This window comes from Urocampus carinirostris, chromosome 2 (assembly GCF_059441175.1).
Source record: "Urocampus carinirostris isolate Australia breed hairy pipefish chromosome 2, RoL_Ucar_1.0, whole genome shotgun sequence".
Lineage (NCBI taxonomy): Eukaryota > Metazoa > Chordata > Actinopteri > Syngnathiformes > Syngnathidae > Urocampus > Urocampus carinirostris.
The window spans coordinates 60,601,550-60,620,000 of record NC_142350.1 but is presented as its reverse complement, the minus strand read 5'-3'; the positions used below and the strand labels follow the sequence as shown (position 1 = coordinate 60,620,000).

At 39.9% G+C, this 18,451-nt stretch overlaps 1 protein-coding gene across 1 annotated transcript in view; it reads right to left on the bottom strand.

The window, feature by feature from the left end:
* The window catches only part of LOC148372804 (gamma-aminobutyric acid type B receptor subunit 1-like), a 211,921-nt gene that overhangs the window by 33,932 nt on the left and 159,538 nt on the right, over window positions 1-18,451 (bottom strand). The window contains exon 15 of the mRNA XM_088327382.1: window positions 6,784-6,861. Within this exon, the coding sequence (XP_088183508.1) occupies window positions 6,784-6,861 (78 nt within the window). The remainder of the gene's footprint in view (window positions 1-6,783; window positions 6,862-18,451) is intronic.

The following is an 18,451-nucleotide window of genomic DNA, read 5'->3' as shown; positions in this document are numbered from 1 at the left end:
CAGGGGAGGCAAGTGAAGCTGTGCATCACCTGTCGTTATGGAAACGTAAACATTTGAATACCGTATTTTCCGCACTATAAGGCGCACCTAAAAGTCTTAATTTTTTTCAAAAGCTGACCATGCGCCTTATAACACAGTGCGCCTTATATATGGATCAATATTAAATTCGCAAGGTCTCGCAACTTACTCAACAGCCGCCGACTCGATTTTACCCCGAACGTGGAGTAGTCCGCGGTGTATGCTGGGATTTATATACCGGCGTTTCATTGGCTAACCAATGCGTCAATCATCATTTGAATCGATCACTATTGGCTGAAGTTATTCGGAGCCTCGGATTGGCTAGATGGCCAAAACAAACCCTGCAATCGGCCGAGTTTAGCAATGGCGTAGCAAGTCCGTGGTGTATGCTGGGATTTATATACCGGCGTTTCATTGGCTAACCAATGTGTCAATCATCCGTTAAATCGATCGCTATTGGCTGAAGTTATTCGGAGCCTCGGATTGGCTAGAGGGCCAAAACAAACCCTGCAATCGGCCAAGTTTAGCAATGGCGTAGCAAGTCTGCGGTGTATGCTGGGATTTATATACCGGCGTTTCATTGGCTAACCAATGTGTCAATCATCCGTTAAATCGATCGCTATTGGCTGAAGTTATTCGGAGCCTCGGATTGGCTAGATGGCCAAAACAAACCCTGCAATCGGCCTAGTTTAGCAATGGCGTAGCAAGCTTGCTAAAGTACGGCATAAAGAAACATGTTTCATTAGTCTGTATTTGTAAATATTCTACTCTCCTGGATTTACTTCACTCACAGTTGTAAGAAGACCATGATTGTGTATCATTATTGAACGTGAGAACTTAGGTGAGTTATGCGGCTTTATATTTTCCCGGTATCTTTTTTTAGAACGATCTTGATGTTGCTGTGATGAGTTGAGTGAATTAAACTCAATTCCAAGTGTTTATTGTCATATGCACAGTAAAGTTGCGAGCGAAAAAGAAAATAGAAACTAAGGAATGGTTGGCATTTCTTGAATCCCAAGACTTTAACCTTCCGAATGATATTTAAAATGACGCATTTAAGTGACATCGTACGGACACCGCATCCGCACGTGTCTACGACACGTATTTGCTTCTTTGCAAGCTTTGGGAATGTTAAGGGGGTAATCAGTTGGACTGAATCATCTGACTCTTTTGTCGACGTTCCCATTGTAGCGCCTTATAATCCGGTGCGTCTTATCTATGGAAGATATAGGACCAAAAACTATTTTTGGGGGGTGCGCCCTATAACCCGGTGCGCCCTATAGTGCGGAAAATACGGTATATGAATTGGTGTAGAGTACAAAGTCATCAACATGCTCAACTAACATAGCATAAAAACAATAAACAAATAAATTAGCATGAGCAAAAAATGTACATTTTGAATAAAGAATCAAATATTTGATGGAAGTTGATACAAGATGTACTCACAGGAGGCAAGAGAGGCTGTGCCTCACCTGTCATTGTTAAAATATAAAATGAGAAATATGTTAAATATATTTAAATATCTATTAAGTGTTGAAGTCCTTTTGTTGGGGTCTTGTACGCCTCCTACTCACGGAGGCGCCCCAACTGTGGTTTTAACTGGGCACCACACACCTGTAGCCAATTATCCTGAACCTTTTATAAGGACATTTTAAACAGAAAATGACATTTTTTATTCCACTTCCACCATGCCAGGTTTACTTTTCTTTGGACATTTAGTTGTTATGTGTACCTTTGTTTATGGTCACTTTTTACTTCGTTTTATTATTAGATACCATGCTCTTTTTGAACATCCAGTTTCTTTTTCCCCCACATGGGTCCATCACTCCCAAAACCTTAACACCTTTCTCATTTAACGACACAATTTGGGGATTTTCATTTCAAAATCAGTGGTTAGCGCGTGTGCGGCACAGTTCTAAGGTCTTGGGAACCCCCTGTGTGGGTTCAAATCCAGCAACCGGACTTCCTGTGCGGAGTTTGTATATTCTCCCCGTGCTTGCGTGGGTTTCCTCCGGGCACTCCGGTTTCCTCCCACAAGACATGCATTTCAGGCGGATTGGCCGATCCAAATTGTCCCTAGGTGTGAATGAGCGAGCGAGTTGTCTGTCCCTGTGTGCCCTGCGATTGGCTGGCAACCAGTTCAGGGTGTCCCCTGCCCACTGCCCGATGATAGCTGGGATGGGCTCCAGCACCCCTGCGACCCTACTGAGGATAAGCGGTGCAACTAATGAGATGAGATCATAACAAAATTAGTACGTAATGGATTTTTGTGCGAAAGTAAACCAAGGCACACAATTTTCTTGCCTCATGGCAGAAGGTGAAACCATTTTTGTAGTCCACTAACCACTCCATCAATATTCTAAGTGCGTTTTAGTCTATCCAAGTTATCAATATGGTTATTCATTGTTTGTATTTGAAAGTTTTCATTCGTTTTAAAGTACTTCCTTGTACTGTGTCGTCTAAATTGGCAGTACACAACAACCCTCAACCTTTTCCACACCATTAACTGCAGTATCGTTCAGCAGGGCTTCTCAATTTGTTGTTAGCGCCCCCCGGGGGAGAAAATAATACCTCCTACACCCTAGTGCTGCATCTACTGTATCAATGGTCCATGAAATTGTTGTAAACACACCTCTCCAGATGATGACTGATCCCTGCGCACACCGTGACTGCCATCTACGGGAGTGGATGTGCAATTAACCTTTTGGTTGTAGGGTTAAATATGAAATATACAATCCACCGACTCACAAACGCTGTACTTGAATTTCTTTCTCTTTCTCTCTCTTTCTCTCTCTCTTCCTTCCTACTTCTCTCACTATCTATCTATCTTTCTTTCACTCTCTGTCTCTCTTTTTCTCTTTATTTGTTCCTATTTGTGTCGTTGTGTCTTTTTAACTTCTTTTGCTTTCTCTTCCTTTTTTCTCTCTTTCTCTCTTGCTTTGCCCTTCTTTTTCTCCCCTTCTCTATTGCTCTCCTTTTCTTTTCTCTCCTTCTCTCTTTCTTTCTGTTTGGATTTCTTTCTTTCTCTCTCTTTCTTTCCCACTCTCTCACTATTTCTATTTTTATCTCTTGTTTCTCTCTCTTTCTCTCTCTCTCTCTCTTTCACTTTCTCCTTTTTCTCTTTATTTGTTCCTCTTTGTCTCTGTCTCTGTCTTTTTCACCTTCTTTTTCTTTCTCTTCCTTTTTTCTCTCTTTCTCTCTTGCTTTCCCTTTCTTTTTCCCCTTCTCTCTTTCGCTCCTTTTCCTTTTTCTCCTCTCTTTCTTTCTATTTCTCTGTAGATTTCTCTCTCTCTCTTTCTCCCTTTCTTTGTCCCAACGTCACTAATTTTCTCCCTCTCTTTCTCATATTTCTTTCTCTCTTTTTTTCTTTCTCTCTAATCTACTAGTCCAGCCCCCGAGAAAATGTTTGTTCTATCGTGTGGCCCCCCGAGTTAAAATGAGTTTGACACCCCTTCACTATAGGTTAAATCTTAAGCCTGAACCAAAACGCTGGAAAATAAAATGTCAATCATTACGTTCGGGTTCAAAAAAAAACATCCTTCTACCGAGTACTCACAAAGAAGCAATTTCGATGGCTTCCTCTCCTCCTCGGCGGGCGCATATTAGGCCGAGCCGGTTTTAGTGTTGCGAGAGAACTAGCAATAAACCTTAAGTAGGACTGCTGATATTGCCGACATTTTCAATATGGCCTCCCTCATTACCTAGCCTCTTCCAGATTGCTAGACAAATTTGTTTTCGTACTCCTCGCCGGCTAGCTTGTTGACTCCTCACATATTTCATCACACCACCGAGATGAACGCGCATGATTCTATAATTGGATGCTTGCTGCATTTGGATGTGTGTAAACAATCCTGTGTCCTTGATTTTTTTTAAAAAAGGTGGTGGAGAAAAAAAAAGAGGAGGGAGGGGGGAACATGAGAACAGAGTGTTGTCATGGAGACGCAGCTCGGAAACAGTTGCCACAGCGATTAGAAGAGAGAAGCGAGCTGAAGTGGTTGTTAGGGCGACGGTAGAGACAGCAAGGGAGGAAGTAATAAATTAAGAGAGGAAGAGAGAAAGAAATGAAGATGGAAAGAAAGAGAGACTGAAAAAAAAAAAGGAGACAGAAATAAAGAAAGAAAGAAAGAAAGAAACAAGGGAGACAGAAAGAAAGAGAGAAAAAAAGAGAGAGACCGAAAGAAAGAAAGAAAATGAAAGAAAGAAAGAAGGAAGAAAAAAGAAAAAAGGAAAAAAGAGAGAAAAAAGAAAGAAAGGTTATTATGGCTACTATACAGACAGCAAGAAAGGAAAGAAGAAAGGAATGTAGAAACGAAGGAAGAAAGAAATTATGTGGAAGGAAGAGAAAAGAAAAAAGAAAAAGAATGAAGGAAAGAATAAAGGAAGAAAGAAGGAAAAGAAGAAAAAGAAGGAAAAAAGGAAAAATAGAAAGAAGGCAAGAAAGAAAGAAAGATAGAAAACAAAAAAGAAGAAAGTTAAAAAAAAATAATGAACCAAAGAGGTAAAGGAACCTACCGCTAAAAGTTGTTACGGCAACCATAGAAAAAACAAGGAAGGAAGGAAGAAGGGAACGAAAGAATGAAGGAAGGGGGAAGGAACAAAGAAAAAGAAAAGAAGAAAGTAATGAAGAGGTAAAGGAACCCAGCGCTAAAAAAGTTGTTAAGGTGACCATAGAGAAAACAAGGAAGGAAAGAAAGAAGGAAGGAAGGCACAAAAAAGAAAGAAGAACAGAAAAGAAAGAAGAAAAGAAACAAGGAAGAAAGGGAGAACAGGAGGGAGGCTAAGGGAGGTGGAATGTAGAAAAGAAGGGAAAAAAAAGTGAGAGAGTGATGAAAAAAAGACAGCAAAAGGCATGCTGGACCAACAGTACAGTCGAGCGAGTTAGTGAAGGAAAAAAGGAGGGACTGAAGGCCGTAGTCATGACAACTGGTAGAATGATGTGAGGAACACCCTAAGTGGACAGGAAATCAAGAAATGATGGACAGAGCGGGGACAAGTCACGATGGATAGATAGTGTGGAAAGTATTGACACAAAAAGCAACAGGGAAGGAAGGGAGGAAGGAAAAAAAGGGAATGATGAAGAAAGGAAAGACGAAACGATAGTAGGGGCCACTGACAGAGTAAATCGGTGGTCGCCAAGGCCAGATTACCAAAGATGTTGAAAACGTATAGAAAAGGTGAGCAAAAAGAAGGAAGGTAGCAGAAATGACAAATATTAAAGGAAAAAAATGATGTAAAAGTAAAGGAAGGAGGAAGTGAAGAAGAAAGAACCTATAGTACAGGAAAGAGTAAAGAAGAAAGCAGTAAGTATTGGGACAAAAGAGTTAAGAATAGGAAGGAATGGTCTAACTGGTGGGTCGGGGACCCAATAGTGGATCACAGACATGTTTTTAGTGGGTTGTGTGCCTTTGCCCTGGTAAAATAATGCTATGAAGAAAAAAAAAAGCAACAGGGCCGCAACAACTAATCGATAAAATATATTTTTAAAAGCGTTGGCAACTCATTAGATCATCGATTCGTTGTATCATGTGATTTCTAAACCAATTACTAGATAGATGTCTATCAATGAGAGCGTGAGGCGGGCCGCATCAGAGAAGCGCAAGAGAAAAAAGAGCTGCAGGTTGAACTATATCCACTAGATGTTGCCAAAGCCAGGTGCCTCTCACAAATGCTGTACTTGTAGTTCTCTCTCTTGCTCTCGTTTTCTCTCACTCTCTTTCTCTCTCTCTTTCACCCTCTCCATCTTTGGTTTTTTCTTTCTTTGTTCCTCCTTGTCTCTTTCTCTCTGTCTTTTGCTCTCTCTTCCTTGATTCCTTTTCTCTCTATATTTTCTCTCTTACTTTCCCTTTTTTTTAATCTCTTTTCTCTCTCTCTCTCTCTCTTTTTCCCCCCTTTCTCACTTTCTTTGTCCCAACCTCTCATTTTCTTTCTATTTCTCTTTGGATTTGTTTTTTCCTCTCTCTTTCTTACCCCCTCTCTCACTATTTCTCTTTTCATCTCTTTTGTTTCTCACGTGCTCTCTCTATCTCTCTCTTTCCCCCCCTTTCTCTCTTTTTTTGTCCCAACCTCTCATTTTCTCTCCCTCTCTTTCTTTCTATTTCTCTTTAGATTTCTCTCTCTCTCTCTCTTTCTTTTTTACTCTCTCACTATTTCTCTTTTCATCTCTTTTGTTTCTCACGTGCTCTCTCTCTCTCTCTCTCTTTCCCCCCTTTCTCTCTTTGTCCCAACCTCTCTCATTTTCTCTCCCTCTCTTTCTTTGGATTTCTTTATGCCTCTCTCTTTCTTCCCCCCTCTCTCCCTATTTCTCTTTTCATCTCTTTTGTTTCTTACGTGCTCTCCCTATCTCTCTTTATTTGTCCCAACCTCTCTCATTTTCTCTCCATCTCTTCTTTCTATTTCTCTTTAGATTTCTTTCTCTCTCTCTTTTCTTACCCTCTCACTATTTCTATTTTTTATCTCTTTTCTATCTCTCTCTTTCTCCCTTTATCTCTTTTTCTGTCCCAACCGCTCTACTTTTCTCTCCCTCTCTTTCTCTAATTTCTTTCTCTTTTTTTCCTTTCTCTCTTATCTATTAGTCCGGCCCTTGAGACAATGTTCGTTCTATCGTGTGGCCCCTGAGTTAAAATGAGTTTGACACCCCTGCAGTAACCCATTTCGGGTGTGATATAATTGACTGACATTTTTTCCTTGCCAAATTCAAATTTTTGGGTGCTTTTGAACGCCATTTTTAAAAAAAGAAATTGCGGGCGGAATTTCTGCACAACTCACCGATCCAGACGTCCTTGTCAAACCACGAGAGATTCTTCTGTGAGCTGTCGTAATAGCCGATCTTCTTGTAGCTTCCCTCTGGGGGAGGAAGAAGAATTTTTTTTACCGCTCGGGGAAAAAAAATACAGCTCGAAACAATTTGAGTGTAACTGAAACCCAATTTAGAAAGAGATCGGATGAATATTTTCATGGAAAAACATTCAGTTTTGATTATGAAGTACTACACTTGTGAATTAATCCTTTCAATTGTCATTTATTCGACAGATAGATAGATATAGATAGATGTCTAGATAGATATATGTCTAGATAGATTTCTAGATAGATAGATAGATGTCTAGATATGTACATATATGTCTAGATAGTAGATAGATATATGTCTAGATATATATATATATATATAGATATATATATATATATATCTATATATATATATATAGATGTCTAAATAGATGTCTAGATAGATGTCTAGATAGATAGATAGATGTCTAGATAGATAGATATAGATAGATAGATAGATGTCTAGATAGATAGATAGATGTCGAGATAGATAGATGTCTAGATAGATATATGTCTAGATAGATTTCTAGATAGATAGATAGATGTCTAGATAGATAGATAGATGTCTAGATAGTAGATAGATATATGTCTAGATAGTAGATATATATATATATATATAGATGTCTAGATAGATAGATGTCTAGATAGATAGATAGATAGATGTCTAGATAGATGTCTAGATGTCTAGATAGATGTCTAGATAGATAGATAGATGTCTAGATAGATAGATATAGATATATATATAGATAGATGTCTAGATAGATAGATGTCGAGATAGATAGATGTCTAGATAGATATATGTCTAGATAGATTTCCAGATAGATAGATGTATAGATAGGTAGATATATGTCTAGATAATAGATAGATATATGTCTAGATATAGATATATAGATATATGTCTAGATATAGATATATAGATATATGTCTAGATATAAATAGATAGATATATGTCTAGATATAGATAGATAGATATATGTCTAGATATAGATAGATAGATATATGTCTATATATATATATATATATATATATATATATATATATGTCTAAATAGATGTCTAGATAGATGTCTAGATAGATAGATGGATATATGTCTAGATAGATGGATGGATATATGTCTAGATAGATATATGTCTAGATAGATATATGTCTAGATAGATATATGTCTAGATAGATAGATATATGTCTAGATAGGTAGATATATGTCTAGATAGACAGATAGATAGATATATGTCTCGATAGACAGATAGATATATGTCTCGATAGAGATATTTGTGGAGTTAAAGAGCCTCATGGCATGAGGACGAAATGATCACCTCAGTCTGTCTTTGGAACAAGATTGTGATTCTGTCGCTGCTCTTCTGTTAGGGGATGATGCTGTGCAGTGGATGTAATGAATTGTCCATGATTGACCGCAGCTTGTTCAATGCCCGTCTCTCAGCTAAAACTACATTCGGTTATTTGGAAGTATTTCATGACTAAGTAATCAATGTTATATTTTAATCCTTGTATGCATAAGGTGGGGTCAGGTCAGTGCTAAGGCACTTCCCTGCGCCCACCCTACCACTCCACTCCACCAGCCTTCTCCGGGCCATCACCCAGGTAGACGCCCAGCCCATGCCACAGCCCTCGATTGCCTCTAACTCGAGCCAAAAGTATTTAAGTATTATGTTTTTAAATATTCTGTACCATTTTGAAAAAAGGGAACTTTCATAATATGGTCAAGCAGCATGCTTTGAACTGGTAGTATTGTTTTTATTACATGTTAAACATAGGTTTTTTCATCCTTGCTATCTTGCCAGAATGTCAAAGTGGCCGTTTTGGATGTAAATCTCTCAGAATTTTCTATTATGTAAATAACTTGTTTTTATATTCCTAAATACAAAAACAATCTTTCTCACACACACACACACATAAAACAACGTTTCAATAATCAGTCTAATTATATCTCTTGTACGTTTATCAATCTTGTATTCTTTTATTTTGAAGTCGTGCTCATGTGTGTGCTGTTTACACTGACGAATAATAAACCACGCCCTCTCTGGGGGCGTTCTCTTTTTCTCTTTCAACCAACATGGAAGCCTCGTGTAAGTACTTGCTCCTGGTATCACGATTTAGTTTTTAACAATATATGTATTTTATCTGTGTAAATACAGCCACCAAAGAGTCTTAATAATGACTATCTCTGACACGGAACCCCTCCTCCTCGTCATCTCTGAACTCTGGACAGTGACACGAAGAGCATGCTGAGAGCACGCATGCACACTGGGTTACCAGGCAGATTACAAGGGGACGCTGGTTTGTTTACGTTCGGGAGTGGCACGTAATGTACTGTATTTTTGACTCTGATTCCTTACATAACTAGGAAAACCAAGGAGTGGCTCCATAAGAAGCGCATATCAAGGTTCTAGCATGGCCCAGCCAGTCCCCAGACCTGAACCCAATCGAGAATCATTGGAGGGAGCTCAAACTCCTTGTTTCTATAGCAAACAAAGGCTACTCTATCAAATATTAACATTCATTTTCTCAGGTGTTCAAATACGTATTTGCAGCTAAAGTATATCACACAAATAAATCACGCATTGTGATTTCTGGATTTTTCTTTTTAGTTTATCTCTCTCACAGTGGACATGCACCTACAAAGGAAAAATCAGACCCCCTCCATGATTTCTAATTCGGACAAATAGCAAAACAGCAGGGTGTTCAAATACTTATTTTCTGCACTGTATTTAGAGGGTAAATATATTGCACAGTTCATGTCTTGGGAACCTCCTGCGTGGGTTCAAATCCAGCTCCAGACTTCCTGTGCGGAGTTTGTATGTTTTCCCCGTGCTTGCGTGGGTTTCCTCCGGGCACTCCGGTTTCCTCCCACATTCCAAAAACATGCATTTCAGGTGAATTGGCCGGTCCAAATTGTCCCTAGGTGCGAATGAGCGAGTGAGTTGTCTGTCCCCGTGTGCCCTGCGATTGGCTGGCAACCAGTTCAGGGTGTCCCCTACCCAATGCCCGATGATTGCTAGGATGGGCTCCAGCACCCCCGCGACCCTACTGAGGATAAGCGGTTGCAGCTAATGAGATATTGAAAATCATATTTCTGAACCAAAGATGAAAATTTTCAGACTTTGAATATTATTTTCTAGTAGCAGTTTAGAGCATCATTTTTAGCTTGAAGGACAACGCCATCGCTTAAAAAACTGCAAATAATAAACTAACAATAAAAAAATCACTTTATTAAACAAATTTGGCACAAATATAATCGTTTGTGCCAATCAACGGAATAGTAAAAATGAGCATTTTCTATAGTAAACAAAGTTACTATTTCTGGATTTTTCTTTTTAGTTTATCTCTCTCACAGTGAACATGCACCAATAAAAATTTCAGATCCCTCCATGAATTCTAAGTGGGACAAATAGCAAAATAGCAGGGTGTTCAAATACTTATTTTCCTGACTGTATATTTTTCCATTATGACTCTTTGAGTCAAAAATTTTCCCGACCCCCGCCTTTCAAGATGCTGCTGGATGTGTAAGCAATAAAGTCCACTGCTCTTAATTTTCATGTCCAGAATGAAAATGTGCAAGAAGAAAAAGAACATCAACAGCAGAAAAAGAGTAGGACAAACACAAAGGAAATGGGGAGGAAGGGGGGGAAAAAAGGCCTCATGTGGTGGCCTTGACTTGGAATACAGATGAGCCTCCCTGCAAAGATGTTTTTTTTTCCCTTTTTCTTCCCCCCCCCTCCCCCTTGCAGACCCCCCCCCCTGCAGATCCGTGTCAGGTCATTTCAGTGTGCAGGCCGAATCACAACTGACACCTCTGCGCATCCGGCGTGAGGCCGGAGTGTGAAGCAGGCTCATCTTTTAAGGAAGCGCGGAAACCAGAGAATCGTAATCATCCCTAAAAGTCCTTAAGTGACAAAATACAGTCCGGCGGCCCGTTGCACTAATCCGACATCAAACTGCAGTTTTTTGTTTTTTTTATTCCCCTTGGGTGCAATTACTGAAGACGTAAAGGACGGTTGCAACTTTTGCCAAAACGGATTTCACGAAAATCCATCCATAATACTCTGAGTCATGTTCCAAAAGCGGGGCATCCTTGCAGATAATACCCAAAAAGCTCTTTATTTATGGAACCAGTTAGATCATAACCTTAAAGCGATAGTGTGTAATAATTAGTGCCAAAAAGTTTCATTCAGTAACAAAAAGAAACACTGGCAAAAAAATCAACTATCATACCAATGTTAATTTCTATTTAAAAAAATAGACAGTGGCTTGCGAAACAATTTGGCCCCCTTGAAAACAATTATGAAGTGGAGCACACTTTCTTGGATATTCTAAACTTTTTTAACAAATAAAAAACGAAAAAGTGGGTGTGCAAAATGATTCAGCCCCATTGAAATAATACTTCTTAGCGCCACCTTTGGCAGCGATTACAGCTGCAAGTCACTTGGGGTATGTCTCTCAGTTTTGCGCATTGAAAAACGGATATTTTGGCCCATTCCTCCTTGCAAAACAGCTCGAGCTCAGTGAAGTTGGGTGGAAAGCGTTTGTGAACAGCAGTTTTCAGTTCTTTCCACAGATTCTCAATCGGATTGAGGTCTGGACTTTGATTTAGCCATTCTAACACCTTGATATTTTTTTTTGTGAACCATTCCATTGTAGCTTTTGCTTTATGTTTTGGATCATTGTCTTGTTGGAAGACAAATCTCCGTCGCAGTCTCAGTTCTTTTGAGGACTCCATCAGGTTTTCTTCCAGAATTTGGCTCCAACCATCTTCCCATCAATTTTAACCATATTCCCTGTTCCAGCTGAAGAAAAGCAAGCCCAAACCATGATGCTGCCACCACCATGTTTGACTGTGGGGATGGTGAGTTGAGGGTGTTGAGCTGTGCTGCCAAACATAACGTCTTGCGTTGTTGCCAAAAAGTTCGATTTTGGTCTCATCTGACCAGAGCACCTTCTTTTACATGATTGGTGTGTCTCCCAGGTGGCTTGTGGCAAACTATAAATGGCACTTTTTATGGATATCTTTAAGAAATGGCTTCCTTCCTGCCACTCTTCCATAAAAGCCAGATTTGTGCAGTATACGACTGACAGTGCTCCTTGGGATGTTTAAAGCTTGGGAAATCTTTTTGTATCCAAATCCAGCTTTAAACTTCTTCACAACAGTATATCGGACCTGCCTGGTGTGTTCCTCGTTTTTCATGATGCTCTCTGCGTTTTAAACAGACCTCTGAGACTATCACAGTGCAGGTGCATTTATACAGAGACTTGATTACACACAGGTGGATTCCATTTATCATCGTTAGTCATTTAGATCAACATTGAATCATTCAGAGATCCTCACTGAACTTCTGGACAGTTTTCTGCACTGAAAGTAAAGGGGCTGAATAATTTTGCACACCCACTTTTTCGTTTTTTATTTGTTAAAAAAGTTGAAAATATCCAATAAAATGTGTTCCACTTGATGATTGTGTCCCACTTATTGTTGATGCTTCGCAATAAATTACAGTTTTTTATCTTGATGTGTGAAGTCTGAAATATGGCAAAAGGTCAGAGTTTAATGGGGCCAAATAGTTTCGCAAGCCACTGTAATTGGTCGGGAAATTTGTATTTCTTTTACATGGTGAAATTCCTACTTAGAAGTTGCAGACATGTTTGCCTGGCATCTTGCTGTTACGCTTGGCTCTGCGGCACTGGTTTTTATTCGCATTAGACAAGACTGTGCCATCTAGTGGTCAAATATTACACATCGTGTCATGATTGCTGATTCAGGGCACCTGTGACTGCCCAATTGGCGCCAACAGCCCTGAGAACTGATTGGTTCAGAGACTCCTTTTAAACTCAAGAGGATGCCGTCAGATCGTTGCAAACCTATGCTCCCAGCTAGGCAAGCTCTCACCTTCCGACATTTTCCTGCCCTGTTTTCTCCTACCTGATACCTGTTGCCGACCTGTTTCTGGATCCGTTTCTGCCCTGATCTGCCATACCAACATCCGACCTGTTTTGCCCTGTTTCCTGCCTGACACCTGTTGCTGACCTCGTTCCTGAACTCAAGACCACCCTCGCTCTCCCGTCCCGGCTAACGACCAGTATTCCTGCAAGTCTACGATTATCCTCGCTCGACACGGAAGTGGAACTTCCGCGTTCCAGCCACCCGCTACCCGTGTCCGTCGATCATCGGATCGTGGAAGCAAGCACTGCTCTCCCTCTTTTTCCAATAAAACTGAGTAAACGAACGCTACTGGGTCCCGTCTCTGTTTCGTGACACATCGGGGCTTTAAAAATGTCTTTTATTTATGTCAATTAAAAAAAATGTGTACTATACTGCAAGTGATATAAATTCATAAAAGAAGGTTAATAATGTGTAGAGTATTCAATGTTTGGTCAGAAAACAATGTTAAAACAAGTGAAGTGAATACGGTGTTTTAAGTCACATAGATATGTTATCTGACTGATTCCCTTAATTTTTTTGTCTCATCTGCGTACCGAACCTGTACCGAAATTGTTGTCTTTATCCTTTTTCTGCATTGTGCTTTCGCACCACCCCGAGTGGGTTCTTGAAAGAACGGACTGGTCGAAATGGATGCATCAGACACGGACAATGTGCGCCAAGCCCTCCAGGCTCGGGAAAAGAAATTGTCCGTGCAGAAACGAATCGTTGCTTCTCAAAATGCCAAAGTTATAAAGTGGGTGGTACACAAGAACACTGGTGGAACTTGTTGGACTAACTCAAGGAGATCAGGGCAGAACTGGAGGGATTTCGTCTGTCCAAAACCAGTCCAACTTAACCCCTGTCTCCCCAGTCCCATCCAACTCTCTTGTCTGTAGAGTATTCAACGTTTACTCAGAATTTCTTTTCGCAATGTCAAAAAATGATCAAACAGTGTCAAGACATGTGAAGGGAATACTTTGTTTTAGATCAATCACACGGATATGTTATCTGACTGATACTGGTGAAATGTGATGTTGGGGAGGGGACGTGTAAGGTATATTAAATCTAGTTATTTGTAATTTTCTCTATTATCTCTATTATTCACGTTACAAATGGCTCTGATGGAATATACTTGAGTTCATACTATTTGTATTACTTATTCTCTATTTTTCTACTCTTTTATATGATTCTGTTTAAAATATATGCATACTTTCAGTCTTTATTTTGAAGGGTACAGGAAACTCATCATGGTATGTTTTTACAACTGCTTGACTTCTTCTAAATAAAAACAATCGGGTCACTGGGCCACGAAGAGAAAAGGGGAGTCATTCGAAGGAGTGGGTCCGTTTTTCTCCCCGCGGTTACTGGGGGGCTCCTGTTGATATCAAACCTGCATCTTCCTTGACTCTCATATCAGCCAAAGATTAATATCCCAAATTAATATGACAGACGTTATCTTGCATTTGCGCATCCATGGTTGCCGTGACCACTCCACTATAGGGGGTACGCCCTTCCCAGGAGCCCGGAACCCAGAGCTGGTACACGTCTCACCTTGTAAGTGCACATTGACTTTGACCAGCAAGAAGGCAAGAGGGCATATCCTAACTGGAAGAATTGGACCAAAACCCTGGCCGGTCCTGACCAAGTCTCAGCTCAACAAGCTGCCAGAGAACCTTGCCAGGTCGGCAGCCAAGCTTGATCAAGCTAGTGGCCAAACCGGTGGGACGAAGAAAAAATGTAAGAGAAAAGGTAAAAAACAAAAAGAGGGAAAAATATAGAAAACCAACAAAAAAATAAAAGGAAAAAGATAAAAAAAAGAGAACTAAATAAAAGAAAACAAAAATGAAAAAAAAACAGGAAAGGAAATAAGAAAAAGTAAAAAAGAACAAAATAAAAAAGGGTAAAAGGCAAATTATAAAGAAGAAAAATGGAAAGAAAAGAAAAAAAAGAGGTGGCTGTAGCAGCAAGATGACCAACAATGATGCAAGACGAGGTTTATGTTATAGAAAAGAAAAAGCCAATTCCTAACCCTACAATAAAAATACACGTTTAGTGAGTTCCCCTATTTTTTCAATCAAACCTGATTTTTGAATTAATGTTTTTGCTAATAAAAGGCGCTAAATAAAACACAATGTCTCTTTAACTATCATTCTGCGAGCTGCAGTTGGCTGTGAGATGAAGACTCCTGGTTTGAAATAATATTATTATTAAGGTGATATCATTTCCCAAATTTACCCTGAGTTAATTGCCTTTCACTCGAGCCAAAACTCTGAAAAATATTCTGTGTCAGGACCAGAACAGGATCAGGACCCAAACGTGTGACGTTCTCACACAAGCCTTTTATTTTATGGGAAATGGGGAGTCATGCATGTTAAGCAGTGGTCTGGCGTGGAAAGACAGGAAGCCAGAGACCGACGAGATCGATTCCAATTGCCCGAGTTGATATCGGACAGATGGGGTCGATACCGGACAGGACAGGACAGGACATATAATGAATCTGGATATCGAAAATAAACAGGAGAAACTAGACGGGAACGAAAACTAAAGAAAATAATAAACAGCACAAAAATAGACGGAAACAAAACTGGAAACCGAAATTAAACAGGACAAAATAAATGGGAACAATACCGGAGAGGAAATACCAACAGGAACAGGACCGAGTCGAAACCCACGTCCTGCGGGGCAGAAGTCTGTTGGCGGACTGACAAAAGGAGAGTGACAGGACTGGGTTTAAATAGCAGGGAAGCCAAACTGTCAACAACCCACAGCTAGTGCCACATGCGCAGGGCCAATTGGGCGCCATGGCAACCGTGATAATTCTGTACCATTTTGAAAAAAGGGAACTTCCATAAATTGGTCAAACAGCATGCTTTGAATTGGTAGTATTGTCCTTTTTACATGGTAAACATATTTTTTACAGATGATTGAAAAAAAATGATATCAATTCCATTCATAGTGTAAATGAGAAAGATAATCTACTCTTTATGCAGTGATATGCAGTCGAGGCGAGGCAGGAGGGGCTGTGCCTCACCTGTCATCGCGGAAATATAAACTAAAAAGTATAATAAGTGGTTCTATTTATTCAGTGTTAAAGTTCTTTCTCATTTAATTTCACAATTGTTGGATTTTGATTGGTTGAATGACATTTTTTACCTCTGTTCATCAATAACTGAAAAAAATAAAAAGGCTGAGGAGAAAAAGACAGTTATCTTGGTCCTGTCCCTTTAAAATTCTAAACACTTTTCACATTAATCAAATCATGCAACCGAAATATTAAAACAAGATGCTGTATTTAAAATAAATCGCATCATTATTTCCCAAACAACAACAAAAGAATAATCAATACTTGAGTAGAGAACATTCTCCCTCAAGATTTACTAAATTTCCACATTACATTGCGAAAATTATTAATCAAATTAGAAGTTAAAATATCTGTGCTGAGCGTTTGCAAAGGCAGAGTGAGGCACGCAATTCACATGCCTCACTGCAGATGGCGCTAGTGAGATAAAGGTTTCTGATTTAGCCCACACATCAGCCCCAAATAATACTATTAGTGATAATATTAGCAAGCTAACAAGTCAAGTCGCCCAGTAATTGCGAATATTATTCATCAAATTAGTAGGTGAATTATCAGTGCTGAGAGTCTGCAAAGGCAGAGTGAGGCGCACATTTCACTTGCCTCATTGCAGATGGCGCTAGTGAGATAAAGCATTCGGATTTAGCGCACACATCAGCCCCAAATAATACTATTAGTGATAATATTAGCAAGCTAACAAGTCAAGTCGCCCAGTAATTGCGAATATTATTCATCAAATTATTAGGTAACTTATCTGTGCTGAGCGTCTGCAAAGGCAGAGTGAGGCACGCAATTCACTTGCCTCACTGCAGATGGCGCTAGTGAGATAAAGGTTTCTGATTTAGCGCACACATCGGCCCCAAATAATACTATTAGTGATAATATTAGCAAGCTAACAAGTCAAGTCCCCCAGTAATTGCGAATATTATTCATCAAATTATTAGGTAACTTATCTGTGCTGAGCGTCTGCAAAGGCAGAGTGAGGCGCGCAATTCACTTGCCTCACTGCAGATGGCGCTAGTGAGATAAACGATTCGGATTTAGCGCACATATCAGCCCCAAATAATACTATTAGTGATAATATTAGCAAGCTAACAAGTCAAGTCGCCCAGTAATTGCGAATATTATTCATCAAATTAGTAGGTAACTTATCTGTGCTGAGCGTCTGCAAAGGCAGAGTGAGGCACGCAATTCACTTGCCTCACTGCAGATGGCGCTAGTGAGATAAAGGTTTCTGATTTAGCGCACACATCGGCCCCAAATAATACTATTAGTGATAATATTAGCAAGCTAACAAGTCAAGTCGCCCAGTAATTGCGAATATTATTCATCAAATTATTAGGTAACTTATCTGTGCTGAGCATCTGCAAAGGCAGAGTGAGGCGCGCAATTCACTTGCCTCACTGCAGATGGCGCTAGTGAGATAAACGATTCGGATTTAGCGCACATATCAGCCCCAAATAATACTATTAGTGATAATATTAGCAAGCTAACAAGTCAAGTCGCCCAGTAATTGCGAATATTATTCATCAAATTAGTAGGTAACTTATCTGTGCTGAGCGTCTGCAAAGGCAGAGTGAGGCACGCAATTCACTTGCCTCACTGCAGATGGCGCTAGTGAGATAAAGGTTTCTGATTTAGCACACACATCGGCCCCAAATAATACTATTAGTGATAATATTAGCAAGCTAACAAGTCAAGTCGCCCAGTAATTGCGAATATTATTCATCAAATTAGTAGGTAACTTATCTGTGCTGAGCGTCTGGAAAGGCAGAGTGAGGCACGCAATTCACTTGCCTCACTGCAGATGGCCCTAGTGAGATAAAGGTTTCTGATTTAGCGCACACATCAGCCCCAAATAATACTATTAGTGATAATATTAGCAAGCTAACAAGTCAAGTCGCCCAGTAATTGCGAATATTATTCATCAAATTAGTAGGTAACTTATCTGTGCTGAGCGTCTGCAAAGGCAGAGTGAGGCACGCAATTCACTTGCCTCACTGCAGATGGCGCTAGTGAGATAAAGTATTAGTGATAATATTAGCAAGCTAACAAGTCAAGTCGCCCAGTAATTGCGATTATTATTCATCAAATTAGTAGGTAACTTATCTGTGCTGAGCGTCTGCAACGGCAGAGTGAGGCACGCAATTCACTTGCCTCACTGCAGATGGCGCTAGTGAGATAAAGGATTTGGATTTAGCGCACACATCAGCCCCAAATAATACTATTAGTGATAATATTAGCAAGCTAACAAGTCAAGTCGCCCAGTAATTGTGAATATTATTCATCAAATTAGTAGGTAAATTATCAGTGCTGAGAGTCTGCAAAGGCAGAGTGAGGCGCACATTTCACTTGCCTCATTGCAGATGGCGCTAGTGAGATAAAGCATTCGGATTTAGCGCACACATCAGCCCCAAATAATACTATTAGTGAAAATATTAGCAAGCTAACAAGTCAAGTCGCCCAGTAATTGCGAATATTATTCATCAAATTATTAGGTAACTTATCTGTGCTGAGCGTCTGCAAAGGCAGAGTGAGGCGCGCAATTCACTTGCCTCACTGCAGATGGCGCTAGTGAGATAAACGATTCGGATTTAGCGCACATA